Below are 21,168 nucleotides of genomic sequence, written 5' to 3'. Positions count from 1 at the left end.
AATGGCCTCTTTTATTTATGGGGAAGTGGCAGGTGAGGATAGCTTAGAGTAAGGAATAGGCTGAGCTAGTGTTTAGGCAGCTTAGAGCCTGTCAGATGCAAAGAAAGCTGATTGGCTATAGGGTGATAGTTAGTTTACCCAGTATCCAGGAAGAATAAGCCCCTTACCAGTTTGAGCCGGGTTTTCCCGCCTGGAAGAGTTGAATTTGATTGGTCAGAAGAGTTCAAGAGGTCCTATTTAAGGGCCCCCTCACAGATGAATCGTCACGTCGCCAGTCAACAGGAGAAGAAAGAAGTCAGCCCAGCGGTTCCCAGACGGAAGGAGCGGTCGGTGCAGCGGCGGTCTAGAAGGGTCATCGTCGGGCGGCAGCGGCTTTCCTCTTTCGTTGTGGTACCAGCCCAGCGTCATCGGGTGGAAGACGGAGGCTTCCGGAGCGGTTCCTGGCCGAAGACAGAAGAGGAGAAGACAGGCGGTTCAACTTACCTCAGGAGCGATGAGCCTCATGAGAAGACTGATCGAGCGGGCGGGCGAGGCTGGCGGCGAAGATTGGGTCCGGCGGTGTCTCGAGCTGCCGCTCGTCGCGGAATCCGGTGGAGCGGCGGGCGAAGATGGAGCGGGACCGGCATCGAGAGCGGCCGCCGGAAGTGAAGTCGGACGGGGATCGGCTGACGTAACGGTCCCGGACGGAAGAGCGTCATCCTCGGCGACGACGGGCGGAGAAGACGTCACGGGAAGCGGTGCGAGCAGGCGCGTCACACCCGGAAGAGCCGGCCAGGGGATCGGGTCGGTGAAGAGGCGGCGCAATCCGCGCCATCGTTTCTCCCCTCCGGTGGAGGTCCGAAGAGCCGGGAGGGGCAGCGGAGCATCGCCAAGGAGCGGCCAAGCGGGAAGACCTGCTCCGGGTGACGGAGCGAGGGCCCAGTCGGCGGTGGCAAGATCGGTCGGCGGGACGAGGAGCTCGGAGGGGATCGCGCCGGCAAGATCAGGTGAGGAGATCTTCGTGGATACTGTGGTAGCCCCCTCCCTGGTCACTAGGCCCCCCCGAACACAGCACATGGAACCGGAACACACCACCAGGGGCGCTGTTGCTCAGGACAGTGCACCCCTGCCTGCCATGTCAGGATTGTTACAAAATTTCCTGAAGGACTTTAAGTCCTTATTAGAAACCAGCACAGGTGCTGGGTCGAGTACCCCTGCAACTGTGCTGCCATCCCCAGCTGCCATGTCTGCCCCCACTGCTACTATATCGGGCGACATGGTGGCTCCCCAGCCTGCTCCTTCACCTAGAGATGTATGGATTCCTCCAATGGGCAATCTGGAGGTTGAACCTCATAGGCCCCAGAGTTTACATTCCGATATGTCAGCTTCTTACCTCCTAGCTAAAGCGCAGAATCTGCCGGAGACTTCCCTTAGGGAAACTCTCACCTGTGAGGTGTCCCCGTTAGGTTTCCACTTATCTGAGTCCGTTAAGGAGAGGATCTGGCAGGGACATTTTATGGATATGTTGTCGCTATTACCTTCAGCTAAAGATTTTGTTGCTAGGGGTGATAAGAAGGACGATGATGAGCGGAGGCGCCCTATTTCCAAATCTTTCAACAACTGGTTGCAGGGCTTTTTTATTTTTTCGTCGGTTATGTGTGAACGTTTCCCTGCTAAAAGCGTCGGGTTGTTTCAACATGCCGATATTATACTGGAAGCGTACAAAAATTTTGGCGGAACCTCCTGGTTTCAGTACGACGTGGCTTTTCGCCAAAAGCTGGCGGTGCAGCCCGCTATGTAGTGGGGAGTAAAAGATGTCAGCCTTTGGCTGGACCTTTTTCTCCCACAAAGGTCAATTTTTCCCAGGCAGCCCTTTCCGAGCCAGCAGCCCCAAGCCTCCTCCTCGGGTTTGCAGTTTAGAAAAGGAGTGTGCTTTAACTTCAATGAATCCGTCTGCAAGTGGCCGGGTTCATGCAAGTACAGGCACGAATGCGCATTTTGCTCTGGGACCCACCCCATCGCAAAGTGCTTTAAGAGGCAAGGGGGTCAGGCCACGGGTGTTCTGCACAAAGGCGGTAACCCCAGTGAGCCTCACCGCCATGCTCCCGTGGCTTCAGCGTTACCCAGACAGGGCGAAAGCCAACCTCCTCACTGAGGGTTTTACAGATGGTTTTCCCCTGCCCAAGTTTTGCGGTCAGGGTTGTAGGTTGGTGGACAATCTTAGGTCTGTTGAGGGTTTGGAGTCAGTCGTGGAGGAAAAGGTGAGTAAAGAAATTGAATTGGGTAGATTCGCTGGCCCTTTCTCGGTCCCCCCCTTTAGGAATTTTAGGATCTCCCCTTTGGGCATTGTCCAAAAGAAGGAGCCTAATACTTACAGGCTTATTCATCATTTGTCGTTTCCTTTCGGGGATTCCTTAAATGATGAGATAAGCGAGGATTTAGCTACGGTCCAGTATTCCTCATTTGACGATGCCCTAGTGAAATTAAGGGGTCTAGGGAGGGGGGTTTTGATGGCCAAGGCCGACATTAAATCGGCTTTTCGGCTGCTGCCGGTACACCCGGACGCATTTAATTCCCTTGGGTTTTTCTTTTCGGGCAATTTTTATTTTGACAGATGTCTCATTGTCATGTTTTTATTTCGAATGTTTTGCAACCTTTTTGGAATGGGTCGTTTCGACATTTTGTGATTCGACCGACATCGTCCACTATTTGGACGATTTTTTGTTCTTGGGGCGGGCGGGATCTACAGACTGCTTGCACTTACTGGATGGTTTTGTACAGTTGTGCGAGCTTTTTGGGATCCCGTTGGCTCATGAGAAAACGGCTTTGCCGTCTACCTGCATTCAATTTTTAGGTATCACCATCGACTCCGAGGTAATGGAGTTTAGGCTCCCGCAAGAGAAAGTGTCCAAACTCAAACATTGTCTATTGTCTTTGATCCGGAGGCGTAAGGTTCGTCTTAAGGAGATGCAGTCCTTGCTTGGTTTGCTGGCATTTGCTTCCAGGGTCATTCCCCTGGGTAAGCTATTTTCCAGGAAGCTGTATGCGACGATTGCGGGTCTCAAGTCGCCCAATTCTCATGTGAGGTTAACTCAGGAGGTCAGGGAAGATATGTTGGTGTGGTTCCAGTTTTTGACGGATTTCAATGGCAAAAGTGTTTGGCAGGAGGAATTTATCCTGGACAAGGACTTTTGTCTTTTTACGGATTCAGCGGGTTCGGTTGGCTTCGCCGCCATTTGGCGCACACACTGGTGCGCCGACCGCTGGTGTCCGAGATGGGTTCAGTTGGGTTTCACACGCAACAGCGTTCTTCTGGAGCTCTTTCCAATTGTGGTGGCCCTGGAAGTCTGGGGCCATCACTTTCGGAACAGGAGATTGATGGTTAGGACAGATAACAGGGGGGTGATGTTTGCTATCAATTGTTTATCTTCAAAATCCCCTCCTGTTATAGCATTATTGCGTTATCTTGTGTCTAAATGCTTGTCCTTTAATATTTGGATTAAGGCGACTTTCGTCCCGGGCAAAGATAATGGTTTGGCGGATGCTTTGTCTCGCTTACAGATGGAACGCTTTTTTACGATGTTTCCGGAAGCGGACGAGCTGAGCTGTCATTACCCGAGCCACTTATGGTACATAGTTTAGACTTGGTGGCAAGGAATGTATTGCGCTCTTTGGCTCCGTCGACCATGGCAGGATACCAATCTGCATGGTCTCTATGGGTGTCGCATCTTCAGTCATCGGGTGTATCCCCGGATAGTTTTTCAGAACATTTGGTGCTGTCATTTCTAAATTTATTATTCCATAAAGGGTATGCGTGGTCTCACGTGAACAAAATTTTGGCCGGAGTATCGTTTTTCGTTAAGTTACGGAATTTCCCTTCATGCATTTCCTTTTTTACGGTGAGTCAAGCCATGAAGGGATATCGGAAGGCGACTTTTTTGCCTGATTCCAGGAAGCCTGTCACTGTCTCACTTTTGGTGAATTTGTGTTCAATTACGTCGTCCGTTTGCTTTTCTTATTATGAGTCGGTCCTTTTTCAGGCGGCTTTTTCGTTGATGTTTTTTGCGGCACTGAGAATTTCTGAGCTAGTGCCGACTAATAGGACGTTTAGCTCCGGTCTTTTTGTCTCGGACGCAATTTTATCTGACATGACCTGTAGCATTTTAATACGTTTCTCTAAGACGGATCAGTTGGGTGTTGGGAAGCGTGTCGAATTGCACAGGTTCCGCAACTCGTCAGTATGTCCGGTGCGTTTACTGAACAAATTTTTGGCTATTAGAGCGGCCGGTTCCGTATTCTTGTTCAATCATCAGGATGGTAGGCCATTAACTGGCTATCAATTTAATGCTGTTTTTAAGAAGTGTCTCGTTCAGTTGGGGCTGGATAAGGAAAGGTTGACTTCCCATTCCTTTCGTATCGGTGCCGCTACTGAAGCTGCGAGATTGGGTCTTGATGATCAATTTGTTAAGAAGTTGGGTAGATGGAAGTCGGATGTTTTTCAATCTTATATCCGCCCTGACACTGTTTGTTAAAATTTTCAGGACGATGCCTGACCATATGGATCATCGGACACTCTTTCGTGCACTGGGCTCGTGCACGAGCCAGAAGACGTTCCTACGGTGAAAACCTTGGCTTAGATCCCAATTATTATAGGATTCAGTGGTTTAGCAAGAGAGGAATGCTGTGGTCGGAATTTCGTCCCGAAATTTTTAGACTTCTGCAGTTTCTTCCCCCCCCGGATATACTGGTAGTGCACCTTGGGGGGAATGATGTAGGTAGAGCTAGGACTTTGGATCTGATTTTTGCAATCCGGGATGACCTACAATTGTTAAAGTTGTCGTTTCCTTTTATGACTGTGGTTTTTTCGGAGGTCATCCCGAGACTCGCCTGGTTCAAGCACTGTTACTTGAGACCATTTGAAAAAATTCGTAAGCGCGTCAACAGGGCTCTGGAAAAGCTGCTGCGCGTCGTCGGGATTTTATCTTTCAGGCATAGGGAGTTGGAGGGTGGTACTAGTGGACTGTACAGGTTTGATGACACCCACTTATCGGATATTGGCCTTGATACTTTTAATGCCAACCTGGGTACTAGCATAGAAGAGGCCGCGTGTTGGGGGTGTGCCAGGCGGGTGTGAGCCGCCTGCCTTTTGGATGTTTCGATATATTTATTTGTTAATGGCAACCTGGGTCGTTGGGACCGGGTTGTTTTCTATACTGCTGTTTTATTCAAGTTTAAAAAGATTTATCGATCTTTAATGTGTGAAATAATAAACGGCCGCGGCCTCTTTCATTCCAAAATTAAGTCTGAAGGTGTCTTATTTAATATTTTAAGATAAGGTTAAAGAAATCCTGCCTACTGCCCCATAAAAAGAAAAGGGAACGAATGGCCTCTTTTATTTATGGGGAAGTGGCAGGTGAGGATAGCTTAGAGTAAGGAATAGGCTGAGTTAGTGTTTAGGCAGCTTAGAGCCTGTCAGATGCAAAGAAAGCTGATTGGCTATAGGGTGATAGTTAGTTTACCCAGTATCCAGGAAGAATAAGCCCCTTACCAGTTTGAGCCGGGTTTTCCCGCCTGGAAGAGTTGAATTTGATTGGTCAGAAGAGTTCAAGAGGTCCTATTTAAGGGCCCCCTCACAGATGAATTGTCACGTCGCCAGTCAACAGGAGAAGAAAGAAGTCAGCCCAGCGGTTCCCCCCCCACCCCACCCTTTTTTTGTTTGTCGCGGTCAGTTTGTTATTTTAGGGTCACCTTCGGTCACAGCGAAGGGGGACGTTCTTTTTATATTTGAGTTGGATGTTTCGAAATATTTATTTGTTAATGGCAACCTGGGTCGTTGGGACCGGGTTGTTTTCTATACTGCTGTTTTATTCAAGTTTAAAAAGATTTATCGATCTTTAATGTGTGAAATAATAAACGGCCGCGGCCTCTTTCATTCCAAAATTAAGTCTGAAGGTGTCTTATTTAATATTTTAAGATAAGGTTAAAGAAATCCTGCCTACTGCCCCATGTCTTCATTCAGAAACTCAAGCAAATACATAGATGTAGAATGTGAAGTATGCTGGCAGATGTGACCATTGTCACTAGCATTGGAATAGAAAATAAAAATCTTTCTTTTTTGTGTTTAGACTTTATGATTGGCACTGAATTTGGACTATGGCATACAGTGTTGACTTCAACATGGCTTTTACCCAGCAGAGTGTGGCTCTTTTCCATTCAAAGCTGTGGTAATGTCATGACTCAACCTGTAAATGGGGGTGGTGGTATCGGTAGTGGCGGCATCTTTAAATTGCTGGGTTACTGTCCAAGAAAAAAACCCTCCCCGAATCAGTTCAATTAACCAAACCGGAGAAAAGCCAATAAACCCTCACCTCACTAAATTAAAGTGTAAGGGTAGACATATACACTATATTACCAAAAGTATTGGGAGACCTGCCTTTACACGCACATGAACTTTTCCTGGCCCGTAAGGTTCACTATTGAGTTTGCCCACCCTTTGAAACCTTCCCAGAAGCGTCAACTCTTCTGGGAAGGCTGTCCAGAAGATTTAGGAGTGTGTCTATGGGAATGTTTGACCATTCTTCTAAAAGCGCATTTGTGAGGCCAGGCACTGATGTTGACGAGAAGGCCTGGCTCGCAGTCTGCACTCTAATTCATCCCAAAGATGTTCTATTGGGTTGAGGTCAGAACTCTCTGCAAGCCAGTCAAGTTCCTCCACCCCAAACTCGCTCACCCATGTCTTTATGGACCTTGCTTTGTGCACTGGTGCGCAGTCATGTTGGAACAGGAAGGGGCCATCCCCAAACTGATCCCACAAAGTTGAAAGCATGAAATTGTCTAAAATGTCTGCTGACGCGTTAAGAGTTCTCTTCACTGGAACTAAGTGACCAAGGGGCCAAGGTCAGCCCCGAAAAACAACCCCACACCATAATCCCCCCTTCACCAAATGATTTGGGCCAGTACACAAAGCAAGGTCCATAAAGACACAGATGAGCGAGTTTGGGGTGGAGGAACTTGACTGGCTTGCACAGATTCTGAAGCTGTATCTCTTGCAGCTTAGATACACCTACTAGTTGTTTACATCAGAAGGTTAACAGTTCTGCCTAATGGCAACTCACAGATAGGTATATTATTTATGTATTTAGCTTTTTGTAGATTTCTACACTTTAACATGAATTACTAAGAAGCATTAGGGTAAATTGATTTCTAAGAGAACATAGGCAGTTCCCTGGGTTATATAAACCCAAAAGCAGAACTAAACCCTCCTATCCTTTACAGCCTGTTTGTTCTGCAGTTGCCATGGTGCTGCACATGTGATCAGCTATGCTACCAGACAGATCGCTTGACAGTTCAGTTGAGAGAACAAGCTAGCGTGACAGTTATCATTCAAGGCATGCCTTGAAAGTAACCGTTTAGGGAAACAGTTAAAGCCATGGGTTTAGTTCTGCTTTAAAAGTTACATTTTTCATATGATGCGAGAACCATCTGGTGTTCTTGCACATAGAGTTTAATCTATTTTGTTTTTGTTGTTATCAAGTTATTGAAAAAGGAGTTATCTACCTACAATAGTTTTAATGTTTTCTACTGTCCTGGCTAATTAGCATTTGAATCTTTCAGCACTCTTGGCAGGCTAAAGTAACCTGTGGTACAATGCATTATAAAAGCACTTGAAGCAGTCTATTTATAAATGTTTTCACTCAAGATACACACAATATGGATTTAATTTCAGGATTCATAAATGTTCTAATTTAATCTATTTATAAAAATGTGTAAATTTTGGGTGAAAACATTTGTACTTAGCCCCCAAAAAGTGTCTGTAGCCAAAACTTTTTTTTTTTGGGAAGTTAGAGAGAAAATGGGAAGGCTAGAACCCCTATCAGTGATTTTCCATTATCTCTTTGTCAAAGACACGACAGGAATACTCTCAAGTTGAGGGTAAATTTCCCTTCATGGCTTCATGTACACTACAGCTCCTAAACTTGAGTTTAGGAGCTTTTGGTGTTTTTTATCTAAAGCTCCTAAACTCAACTCCATAAAAGCCTATATGTCAATGTACACATAGGCTTTTACCAGAGTTTAGGAGTCGCTGCGATTAGGGGAGCTTCAACCTCCCCCTTCTGAAAACTGAAGAATCATGTTCAGGTTAGGAACGTTTTGACCACTGGAAAACGCAAACCATTTTGTGTTTTCCCACAGCGGGCAGTCAAAGTAGGCTGTGTGTACATGAAGCCTTGGAGAGCTGTCACTGAAACAAGTGTCCTCATTCGAAGATCTTCCCTCAACTTCTGATTTCAAGACAATTTTGAAATGATCACTTTCTGACCTTTTGCAAATGTGTTTTTTTCGGGTTGGTGACTTGAAGCATTCAGGAAAGAGCCACGCAACTGGCATTTTCAGTAGGTTAAGCCACATTAGACTCCATGCTTCTCTCAGTATAAGTTTCATTGAAACTTGAGCATTTCAAGTTTTTCTACTATAGAAGTCAATATTTTTAACCTACTTATTACAACCGTTTTTTTTTTTTAATTCTACAATGAAAAGACGTGCTATGTACAGTGTAGCTTTACCCTTAAACCAGGTAACAATACGCCAACACTTCTGAGAAGGGACACAGAGCAATATTTTAACTGTGTTTTTACTTTTTATTCTGTTTTTCCTCTGAATTTTACATTTTGGTTAGTTGAAATGTTATTCTTGCATTCTTGGGGAAAGATGTCTCAAACTCATATAGGTCAGTCAATAACTGTCTCCTCAGAGCATGGCTGCTCTTGATTCTCCATCCTCTGGGGGCTGTGAAAGCTACTACATTGACATGCAGTTTGTTTTAAAACAAACATTATAAGAATTGCGTACATGGTACAGTAGGTAATATGGAAATGAAGTGAAATTTGCTATCTGTAATTTCATTTTCTCAAAACATTGATTGCAATACTTATTTTGCATTCTGCCCAAAATAATAAAAGACAGGGATTTTATTAGCTACCAGCAATAGTCTATGGACTTCGGCACAAGAGATTGTAAGGCCCCGTTCACACCAGAACGTGATGTGGGAAACCTGCATTCTGTACGCGTTTCCCAAACCAAGTTCAAAATGCCCTGCATTTGCGATCCGCAGCAGGTGTCAATATTAAAGCAGAGTTCCACCCAAAAGCGTAACTTCCGCTTTAAGACCTCCTGACCCCCTGACATGCAACATTTGGCATGTCATTTTTTTGGGAAGCAGGTACCTAGATTTGACAGGTACCTGCTCCCACTTCCGCTCGGGCCTTTCTAGGTGGCTCTAGCGGAAGTTCTCCTCTCCCCCTCCCTCCCTGCAAACTTCTGGGACACGTCACAGGTCCCAGAAGATTGCCCATCCACTCAGGACGCGCAGCGCGACTCGCGCGTGCTTAGTGCGCACTCGGCTGTGATGCTGCAAGCTGTCACAGCCGGGTGCCCACACTAGTGATGCCGGTGCCGTGGGGAGAAGAGGGAGAGAACAAAGGTTCCTGCCGGCCGCATCGCTGGACCGTGGGACAGGTGAGTGTGTGTTAAATAAAAGTCAGCAGCTACATTTTTTGTAGCTGCTGACTTTTAATAAACATAAAAACGGGTGGGAATCAGCTTTAAGTAAATGACACCTCAGTGTGTTTGCCCACATTGGATTGCAGTGTACACAAGTACCATGTGATCCGGTTGCAGAGAGTTTGCAAAAGTAATGCATGCAGCCCATACCAGGCAAGGGTAAAAAAATGCTGATGGAAATCTATGAAAATCAGCCACACTGTGCACAGCAGAGGAAAGTCTCTGCAACTGTGATATTAGAAATAGAGTAAATATTAGTAGTAAATAGAGAACAAAATTTACACCAGAGAACTGACATGATAAGGAATAGTGTCTGGATTAGTTGCCAGAACACCAGATAGAAAGTCCTTGTTTTGAGCTGCACTACCTCCGCAGTGTTAGATCAATATTATCAACAGGGTACTTAAAATGACTGGGTGATGTTGTAAAAAGATCACATCATGGAATAAGAAGTCATTAGCATTATATAATGTCCATTTTAACAATATTAATACATACTAAACAGGTTGCATAAACAATACTACATAATGTCATCATACAATACCTGAAAACCAGAAGTTCCCAGTATTACTATTGTGGATGCGATGCTGAGGTCACCTCTTATGGGGGAAATGCTGTTTAAGGTGGCTATTATTTCCACTTTACTTTGTGAGTGTATTTCCATGGGTTTTAGGCTTTCCGGGGCTAAAAACTTTTAATAAGGTTAAAAATATTACACAATGATGGTCTTTATTGACTAATGAGGAGCTGATTGGTATAAGAGAAGTTCCAAGGTCTTTCTGGGGTGAAGTAAATTTTTTATACATGTGGAGAAGAGCCTTTGAGAGATTAAGCCTGAATTAAAGGGCAAGGCGTAGGTCAATATATGGTGGTTAGCAGGTGGTGTATTTGGTGACGGCTTTCATAGAGGTGTCATTTGATGAAATAAAAGCAAAGATGCAGGATTGTTTGCACTTTATACATGTTACACAATAGTGATTATATTCTGGGACTGAATGAAAATATACGCACAATTTTAACATCAAGAACACACATTTGATGAAAAAGGATATTAGTAGCACATATTTATTTGTATTGACTAGCACAATTTTTTATGTATTTTCTTTAACTGCACTTTATGGTATATTTCAGGGTCACACAGAGTCCCTTTCCTCAAGGCACCAAGACTGAAATCAGCTTCAGCATATCAAATACATGAGTCTATATTAGTTTTTCTAACACTTAACAAATGTATTTACTGTTCTGGTAGAAAATCTGTAAAAGTGGAAATGAATGTTGTTTTACTGAAAAAGAATTGAGTGAAAAAATGTTTCATTAAAAAATTTCCGACAGAGTATTTACAGCTGATGTGGAACTTCTGTGAGATTCTCAGTCACAGACAGTCCATCCCTTCTGGAAAAAAAAGAGAATTGTGCATCGCCCCTCTGGGCCTGGATAAACACATGACTGAACATCAAAGCTGGATGGCTTTAAATAAAAGTAGCATTAGATATATTCAGAAATCTTAAGCAAAAAGTATGATATTAGAAGTGCCTTCTGTTCTAGGCAATAAAATGGAGCCACGCAGCCGAAGCTAAAGTATTATCATTTCCATAGTTTGGGCAACAAAAATAATTAGGGGAATGGAGGACATCAGCTATGAGGAAAGACTACAAGCACTGAACTTATTCTCTCTGGAGAAGAGACGATTGAGGGGGGATATGATATCAATGTACAAATACTGTACTGGCAACCCTAGCATATGGAAAAACCTATTCAGAGAAAGGGAATACAATAAGACACATGGCCACTCACTAAAACTAGAGGAAAGGCAGTTCAACCTTAAAATACGCAGGGGGTTCTTCACTGTCAAAGCAGTAAGGATGTGGAATTCTCTTCCGCAAACCGTCGTATCAGCAGGGAGCATCAATAGTTTCAAAAAACTATTAGATGGGCACCTTAAAGTGGAGTTCCACCCTAAATTTATACTTACCTCCATCTTCTCGCTCCGGGTCACCTGAAAAACAAATGGATAATCGCATTTTTTATTTTTTTTACTTACCTCGTAGAGAAAATATACTTACCTTACTTCCTTCTTCCTCCCCTCGGCGGCCACGGCGATTCGTCACTTCCTGGCTTTTGCAATGATTCCTGGGAGCTGAACGTCATCGCTCCCAGGAATCAATGCGCCTGCACCGGCCCCGACGTCAGTTCCGGTGCGCGCGCGTCATTCCCTTCTAAACAGCTTCTGGGCATGCCCAGAAGCTGTGGAGAGATGACGCTCGCGCACCGGAAGTGACGGCGGAGCCGGTGCAGTGCATCGTGGGACCGAAGAAGAAGGAAGAGGACGCAGAAGAGGATCGCACTGGCTTCAAGCTGCCCACACCTGGGATGGCAGCGCTGGACAATACTTTTTCAAGGTAAGTATTTCTCCTAAAAGGTAAGTGCAACCCGGGACAGATCAGAGGCTAGCCATTGTGGAATGTACTAGCCCTGACTATCCCGGGGGTATTTTTATTAAAAAAAGTATTCCCAGGGTGAAACTCCGCTTTAAAGACCACAACATACAGGGGTATACAATGTACGGTTAACAGCAAACACACACACACATCGTAGGTTGAACTGGATGGACTGACGTCTTTTTTCAACCTCACTAACTATGTAACTATGTTACATAAATAAAGCCTTTAAAGCAGAGTTCCACCCTGAAGATTTTTTTTTCCCTGTCCGCTTGCTCTAAATTACTTGTAAAAGAATTGGATAATTACATTTTTTTTATTCACTTACCTTGTTTTTAAAGAAAATATATTTACCTTTCTTCCTCTTCCTCCCTCTGCGGACACGGCCGCCGCCGTCACTTCCTTTTTGCGTTGACTCCTGGGAGCTGGACGTCATCGCTCCCAGGAATCAATGCGCCTGCACCGGCCCCACTCGTCAGTTCCGGCACAGGCGCGTCATTCCCTGCTAAACAGCTTCTGGGCATGCCCAGAAGCTGTGCAGGGATAACGCGCCTGCGCCGGAACTGACGAGCGGCGCCGGTGCAGGGCATTCTGGGACCAAAGAGGATGCAGAAGAGGACACGCAGGCTTCAGCTGCCCACACCTGAGAAAGCAGCGCTGGACAAGACATTTTCAAGGTAAGTATTTATTCTAAAAGTTAAGTGAACCCGGGGACAGTTCAGAGGCTATCATTGCTGAAATGCACTAGCCCTGACTGTCCCCGCGGTATTTTTATCTAAATTTTATTTTTCAAGCCGGAACTCCGCTTTAACTAAAATGTCCCTTTTCTTTTTTTTTTTTAAATGTTTACCAAGTCTACGTAGACATACGTGTGCATACCCTACAATGTTCTGTAATGCTCACATTTGTGGAGGGGAAGCATTCTAAATGAATTAGACTCTGTCACAATGGTGAATGAAGTGAACTCGCATGTGACCAGGTGGCAATGGATCCCCCAGGGTGCAGAGTCTAAGGGCCAGCTGGTGTTCTCTGCCAGGGACTCTCAGGGGGTTTGGACTTAGCTGTGTGCTAACCCCAGTTCATGATCCATAGATTTACCTAGCTCTAATGTGTGAAGATTAACCCACACTAGAAGAGTTTAGGGGTGTTCAAGTGGCAGCAGTGTTGATAAGAAGGCTGCTGAGAGGGACTGAAGACTGCAGAACTCATGGAAGCAGGCTGGGATAAGAAACAAGAGCATGCAAAAGAGAACAGGGGATCAGACCAGGCAGCAATATGGCAGCCCCCAGACCAGAAGCATACTGGATGAACAGCGAATCTCACCAGGCAGCTGGGCTACGGAACTCACTGTAGTGAATGCTGAATGATCTCAGAAGTGCATAAAAATGTTTTTCAAAGCATGCTGCATTTGCGCATTAAGGTATGTTAACACAGGACGTTACAGTGTTACCTGTAAGGTGATGAACGCGGTATCCATTTTTTATTTATTTTTTGTAAGGAATTAATTAACTAGATTAAGTAAAATGTTAAAACTGGATACAATTACACTCTAAATATTTTATTGAATATAATACCACTGTACATACTCTACTGTACAACATACTGTAGTGAACTAACTAGCAGGAAAATCTTCAATGACAAGAGAACAGGCAGGCAGTAACAATAACTACAGAGAAAGGACTGTAAGATTCAGTGAGGAAATGATAGAGAAAGGTAAGGAATGCCAGTTGGCTATAACAGGATGAAAAAAGACAGACAGAGATGGCCTAGTATATAATTTCATTGAATAAGATGAGCAATGAGAAATGACGTGGGCTAGAATGAGAAAATTAGATCAGAAGCTTTTGGCTGACATTACCCACTAATATGCTTGGAAGCAACAAAGCTATTGTTTGTTGAAGACTATTGCCAAAGTGATCAATACAGCTTTAAGCAATCCATTTTCATTACATTTATGAAGATTTTCTTCCCGAGGTTATAATTACTAGAACTCAAACCCTTACTGAAATGTTTTGAAATACAAAGGATCCTTATTAACACTATCCTCTGTGTGTAGCTAGTCCTTGCCGCTGCCAGGCCAAAGTAAAACTGGGAGTAATTAGTATACATCACAGTGTGGCTCAGAACCGTGCGGGCTTCAAGTACTGTGTCTTGGGAAGTCTTTTCATGCGGTACTTCCAACGCTGTAAAGGTCAACATACTGCAAGCTAGACTGCTGTTAGCTTTCATTCCTGGTTTTGATTCCACACATATCTATTTCTCAAAAACACACAAAAGATTTGTTGCCTCACACTTCTGTAAAACATACAGGGGTTGAAAAAATATTAACTTTAGAGTTTAGGTGACTTTATAAAGATAAAAAAAATGAATTGGTAGAGTTTTCTTTTTTAAACCAAAGACTGTAAAAAAACTAAAAAGCCCAAATAAGTAACTCACTATATGAAAGTCATGTTTTGTAGAGTAAAATAAATATTATAAGGGTCAAAGCTCTTCTAAAAGGTTTTTTTTACCGCTTACAGTGTAATTATAGATGTGTTGAAGAAGGGGAATGGGGTGGAATGCTGCTCTTTATAGTTTTATCATAGGTGTTTTGCCAATAAGGCTTTTATACCCTATAGTGCAGTGATGGCCAACCTTGGCACCCCAGATGTTTTGGAACTACACTTCCCATTTCCCATTAAGCGAATGCACTCTGCAGTGGTGTTGTGCATCATGGGAAATGTAGTTCCAAAACATCTGGGGTGCCAAGGTTCGCCATCACTGCTATAGTGTGATCATAGTTGTCCTAGGAATTTACCCAAGTGTTCCCCCCAGGAAATTTTTCCCATTCCTGTGCCCAGCTGCTTCTGGCAGATGCCCAGGAAAAAAAACACTGCCTGACTCACTCCCTTGGCTAACCTTGCTCCTTTATGAGCTGCAGGTAGAAGCAGAATGGAAAGCAGGGGGAAATTGGTAAACTCTTATCCGGTGATCTCTTACAAGCTAAATGAACTTGAAAGGGCCCATCCCTAAGGATTTCAACATTTACAGCTGTCAAATCCCAGCAGTACCTGACAAGTAGGAGATTACTGAAGGGACTCTGTGTCCCCAATCTGCACTGGCTGAAGGTAAAAGAAGTATCAGGAGTCTAACAGACCCTTGGTATCTCTATAAAGAGAACGTGCCATTATTTTCACATAGGGGTTGTTACTAATGGAGTTGAGAGAATAAAATGTATAAAACTATATAATAAAAAAAAAAGCAAGTTAGAGATGTAATCTCATATGGATATACATACATCACAAGAACATAAACACACAAACATACCAACTACACCACTTGCTTTCTATCATTATTACTAACCGATCCAGGAAGATACAGTATATTGCTATGCAGATGCCCTTTGCTAGTTACCAATTAGTTTTGCTTCAACCAGTTACACACCATTGCTGATACAAAGAGGTTGATTTACTAAAACTGGAGAGTGCAAAATCTGGTGCAGTCAAAACCCAATTGAACAAGCTGAAGTTAGAAGCTGATCTACTACCATGCACAGCTACACCAGATTTTGTACTCTTGAGGAAATCAACCCCAAAATATTTATTATCAGCCACTTTTTTCAATACATGTTTATTGAATTTCATTAAGGACAGTGTACACCGATACGTCAAATCTTCAAAGACATATTTGCGCACAACACTGCATTGTTGCATTGACAGGATCATTAACAACATGAAATATACCGTTCAAAAAAATGAAATACAAACAAATTGTTTCATTTAGAGACGAGACATGGATGATGGGTTACCCGGGTAATCAAAAAAAAAAAGCCGATACACAAGAAAGCCAGACTAAAACCAAGAACATTTATACAATTGTACCATTTGCCAGGAGGGGAGTGGGGGGAGGAGGAGAGGGAGTGGGATGGGAGGTAATCAGGGAAAAAGCAAGGGGGGGGGGGGACCGCAAAACAAACAAGTAACTACATAGTTAGATAGAAAATATGTAAGGAAGCAACCGAGAGAGATTGCAGTCCTGGTTAAACTCAGGTATATAGTTTATAGACTTTCAGACAGATGGGAATGTTAGTTTTAAAGATAAGACGGTGAGGACCAGCTGGTTTAAGAGGCATGGGAAGACAATTAGCCATACCAATCTGTATATCGGAAAGAGGATAAAATGGATGTTATTTATGAATCTGGCAAAGTACATTCCATAAGGGTGCGCCATTTAGATGCAAAATTTCTGGTAGAAATAACGTTTTGCAACTCCATGTCCAGCTCCTCTCAGTACATTAGTATTTTCAGCTCCCTTTTACTATCAGAGATAATAGGAGCTTTATAAGAAGTCCACTAAGTATAGAATAACATTGTGTGGGAGGAGGGGCCATTATGGAACCCATAATGATTGTCTAGTACCACATCCTGACAATATATTCCACAAATAGAACCCTAGAAACTACACAAGATTTTATTATACAACTTTTTTTTAAATCATGTCTATAACATAAAAGTACAAAAGTAATCAAAACATATTAGCATATTATTAAAGAAGGCTCCAATACTCTTGGAAGTTTGTCATCCACCCTGCTGCAGCCAGGTGATGGATAGCTCGCTGTAACTTTTTTCAACGCAGATAATTTTCACGGGTCAAAAGACCTTCACCCAAAAAACAAGTATTTGCATCTTGCCCCAGCTCCATCCCTATCCCGCAATAGAATAATATTTTTTTTAATTGCTTTTGACTTTGTTGTGTTCCTTTCTCACTTAGGCGAGAATAAGGTTGCACTCGATTTTACATATTTGCGGATGTGCTGAAGGGCTCTGCCTAACCTTCAGGAAGATAATACTCATCTGCTTCTATAGAATTGTTCCCTAATTAGTGAAGTGTTGCTCTTTTGCTGTTAGCTCACTGGAAAGGAGTCACGTCATGGGAGCAATCTCTTTGTTTTCCTGTTGCTGGCAATATGATTGCTAGAAAAGCTGCAGCTTCAGCATTCATACAGGAGTCTTAACAAAAAAGTTTCTCAACAAAAGGTAAAATGCAGGGGAGTGGAAATTCTGGCCTTGTGTTCACAAGCCAAGTGCTGCTCCCATGGTTGCAACTTCTAAAAATTGTAAACAAAATAGATTGAGAAGATTTATTTTATTTCTCAACAAACTAGGAGTATTCTTTAAAGACTGCAGCAAAAAATACATCAGGTTCTTTTGCCCCTGCAACCTGCCTATTCACTATCCAGATTGTATGAACTGTGCTGGGTCTAAAAAGGCTTGCTGTTATTCTCGGTGCTCACACATATCTTTCACATCTCCCGCTCAGTGCGTGAATCCAGTACTTATGGATACAGAGTGACTGACCTGATAAAAATAACATTGGTCCTGGACAGTTTTTCATATTGCATACAGTATATTAAAATTGCTGTACTATGTACTAGCATGTCAATTTCAAAGCAGGCAACACTGTTTACTTACCTCTGCAAGCTGATCCACACCACTTGCTGTTCTTGCCAGTGTTACAAGATCGTTTTGCATCTTTCCAACCCATTCCTTAATCCTATGGAAAGAAAAACAATAAGCTACATTACAATTAAAGTACAAAAATAAGACTGCAGATATTTTAGAACAGTAGTCCCCAAATTGTGGCCTGTGGGCTGGATACAGTCCTCACTTGCATTTAACTGGCCCTTTGGGTACTAATCCTCCCACTATCACCAATGGTGGGGCACAATTCCTTCCATTGACACCATTGGTGAGGGACTTTTCCTCTCACTGACACCAAGGATAGAGCACAATTCCTTGAAATAACATCATTAATAGGGCACTATTCCTTACACTGAAAATATTAAAGTGTTTGTTACCCCAACACTTCATATTCCTGATATGTGCCTGCTGTACCATGTACTTGTATGAGAAAGTCGCCTGTTCTCTTTGTATTGCTTCCTTTGTGTGAGATCCCTGGCAATCCTGCTAGTCCCTCTGCTTTCCTATTTAAAACCAACCACACTAAGCAGGAGAACACACAGTGGTCAGTTCTCTAGCTATGCTGGGAACTCAGTGTACTCTCCTTCAATGGTCAGACTTGTCCTGACATGCCCCCACTACACAGCCAGTCACTAGCAAGCAAGCTCAGTGTGCTTCTTCTTCTCCCCCCCCCCCCCCAGCTTTTATCCAGCTGAGAACAGAGGGAATGTGATCACTTATAAAAAAGGGGAACAAGGTATTTATAATGTTTTTTTTTTATATCTATACAAAAATATTTTGCGTTTAATTTCAATTTAAAATGAAATGGGTTGTTTTACAAGGTGGTCATTTATAAATTACTTTAACCTCCCTGGCGGTATGATTCTTTCCGATTTTAGGTGCTGAAAGCGGTACAATTATTTTGCTAGTAATTCTTAAGGACGAGCAGCCCAAACCAACTATTTACATATGATTTTTTTTTTTCCTTACTGTGCGTTCTTCTTTATAACATCTTGGGTATGATAAAGTTTGAAACACAAAATCAAAAATTATAATATAATAAATAACTATAAATAAGTTAAAGTATATATATATATATATATATATATATATATATATATATATATATATATTGTACATACACACACACACACATATATATATATATATATATATATATAGTACAGTGAAACTGCAGGAAAGGGCACTGGGGGGCAAACTAATATCAATGTATTTTATTTTGTAATGAAATCAGTGTGTTTGGTGTTTTTACTTTTCAAATTTGCCGCCGGTTCCACCCCCCTGCGAGCGTCACATTGCAGGAGACGGAAGCCGGGGCTCACAAGCATCGGGCGGAATATCCGGCCGCCGTATGCCGAAGGGACACATCGCTGGATCCCGGCGACAAGATAAGTAACCCTCTACAAGGATCCAGCGATGCTCCCTGGCGGTACCCCGAGTGTGGTTCGGGGTTACCGCTAATGGCACTGAAATTTAACCCCGAGCCACACTCGGGATTACCGCCAGGGAGGTTAATGGCAGCAATGTGTGTCTCTTTTTTGTGCTCTGCATGTTACATTCTGCATTTTGACAGTTTACTATTTGATGTCTGCACATTATCATATGAAAGGGGTTTTCTTCTATTGCCCAATATATGGTGGTTATCTGTAATATTTTTTATAATATATACAGTTAAATTGTTTGCGTTTTGAGAGCAAAGAAAATGTTTCAGTACTTCCAGGTATGGGGAAAATGTGACTTGGTCATCTTCCTCCCATGTGACAGTGCTGGGGCCTGCTGATAGGGACTTAGGCACTCGGTGCTGTCACATGGCTGGAAAGAGAGAATCCTCAATCCTGTGTGAGCTCCAAGTCATGACTTGAAATGTACACAAGGCCTCCCCTCTTCATTACCAGTGGTCAAACAGAGAATAGGGTGCAAAAAGGTAAGTATATCCAGCTGGTGTTGGCAGCATAAAGTGAATCTGTTGCTTTAATATGCAGGTTTAAGTGTCATAGACAGCTTAAGGATCAGGTTTAGGTTCAGTGTCTAGTATGGGGGGGGGGGGGGGGATACTTTTATACTTTTTATCAGAACCAAATTCTCAGCACCAAAAGCTATTAAATGTATTGTTCAAAGCACTGAAAGTCAATGTACTAGAATTTATAGGACACCATAAAATGCATCTGCACACCTTCCCCTTCTTCCCCACAGTGCACTGCCAGAACCCCCAAAATCTGACTTTCTGAAAGTCAGTATTTAAATCCGCTTAGATATTTGCCCCCACACCCTACCACACTCCTGACAGAGCTAAGTTTGGAAAGCGTAGGGACTAGCAGCAGTGGGAGAGATGATCAATTAAATGTTAAATAAAAAAAGATTTGATAAGGTACCCTAGCACCAAGGTAAATTTTTGAAACTTTTTTGTATAGTTATTTTAATAATTTCTTTTTATAAATGCTGCCCTAATTTTGTAGTTTAATCAATAAAGGTGAACATAAACACTTTTCCAATCTGTGGTACATGTATCAATGAGGATACTTCTGGCAGATGAAAACTAAACCAGTAACTATACAAACACCAATAAATGCGCTCTCAAGATAAAAGTCAAGTGAATGATTCATAGACAGCTCATCTTTTTAAAGGCCACAGTCTTTTAAAAGAAATATACAGTACATGTATTCAACGCTGTGATTTGAAAAATATGGGCTTTAAAAAACACATCAGTATGATTAAAAAGTCACCACTTAAATTGAAGCAAAACATGGATATAGCTGGTCCTTTAAATTAATCTTTTATTCCTCTACTCCACTTTTTCATGCAAAGATTTTGCTGAATAAGATATCCAAGCAATAGAAACTGGGAGCTCGATGAATCATCTAAGCTGGCAGATTTCTATTAGAGGAATTTCAACGCATTTAGATAAAGTCTACTCTTTTTGGTGACCAGAGAAGGGTGTTTATGTAGAGGTGAAAAAACGATGAGAAAACTGAGCGCCAGCCAATATTCCGGAATGCGCATTTCAGATTACTTAAAAAAAAGCCACTTTACTGGAACAATAAATTATAGCATAAAATATAAAATGAAAAGTAAAATGTATGTCTGGCAAATTACATCATTCATTAAAAAAATGTTAAAGAACACTGTACAAGAAAAAAGCCAACCTATTGACCATGTCTGTATATGGAATTTTACAGAAGTAGAAAAGGTTTTTATTTGTATTCCTTTTACACAGAACCACTTGGATAACAGATTACTGGGTATAGGACAGTGATGGCGAACCTATGGCAGGCATGCCACAGCTGGCACTCAGAACCCTCTCTGTGGGCACGCAAGCTATAGTCTTCTCAGGAGCTCCAGGCACACAAAGGCTCCTCACACTTCCCTAGGGGGACAAAGCGTCCAGTGTCCCTGCACTGCCTGCCTACTCCGGATTACACAAAGCACTTTAACTCAGTGCACAACTCTTTGGAAAAAAACCTGCAGGGCCGCCTTATGGACCGGCAGAAAGGGCAGCCAATCACCTCCCTCTGCCAGGGAATGTACAGCCAATCAACTGGTGCGGGAGGAGAAATGGGCGTTTGTTTGCCTGGGGGTTGCCTGAGTGCAGCTGCTTTGTTCCATTGGGGGGAAAGCCCAGAGATGAGGCAAGGGCTGCTATTGATGAGCCACGCCAAGTGACCCTGTTCTGTACTATGTTGATAGAAGGAGAGGTGTGTGTTGGCAGAGGGAGAATGACGGGCTGTAAGAAT

At 43.0% G+C, this 21,168-nt stretch overlaps 1 protein-coding gene across 2 annotated transcripts in view; it reads right to left on the bottom strand.

Annotated features, from left to right (window-relative positions):
- The window catches only part of CACNA2D1 (calcium voltage-gated channel auxiliary subunit alpha2delta 1), a 960,240-nt gene that overhangs the window by 761,534 nt on the left and 177,538 nt on the right, over positions 1–21,168 (bottom strand). For both annotated transcript variants that reach the window (XM_082257081.1, XM_082257082.1), the window contains exon 2: positions 17,429–17,510. In XM_082257081.1, the coding sequence (XP_082113207.1) occupies positions 17,429–17,510 (82 nt within the window). The remainder of the gene's footprint in view (positions 1–17,428; positions 17,511–21,168) is intronic.

This window comes from Pelophylax lessonae, assembly GCF_965119305.1.
Source record: "Pelophylax lessonae genome assembly, chromosome: 4".
NCBI lineage: Eukaryota > Metazoa > Chordata > Amphibia > Anura > Ranidae > Pelophylax > Pelophylax lessonae.
Note: the sequence above shows the minus strand (reverse complement) of the source record. Positions and strands in the feature narration are given on the sequence as shown.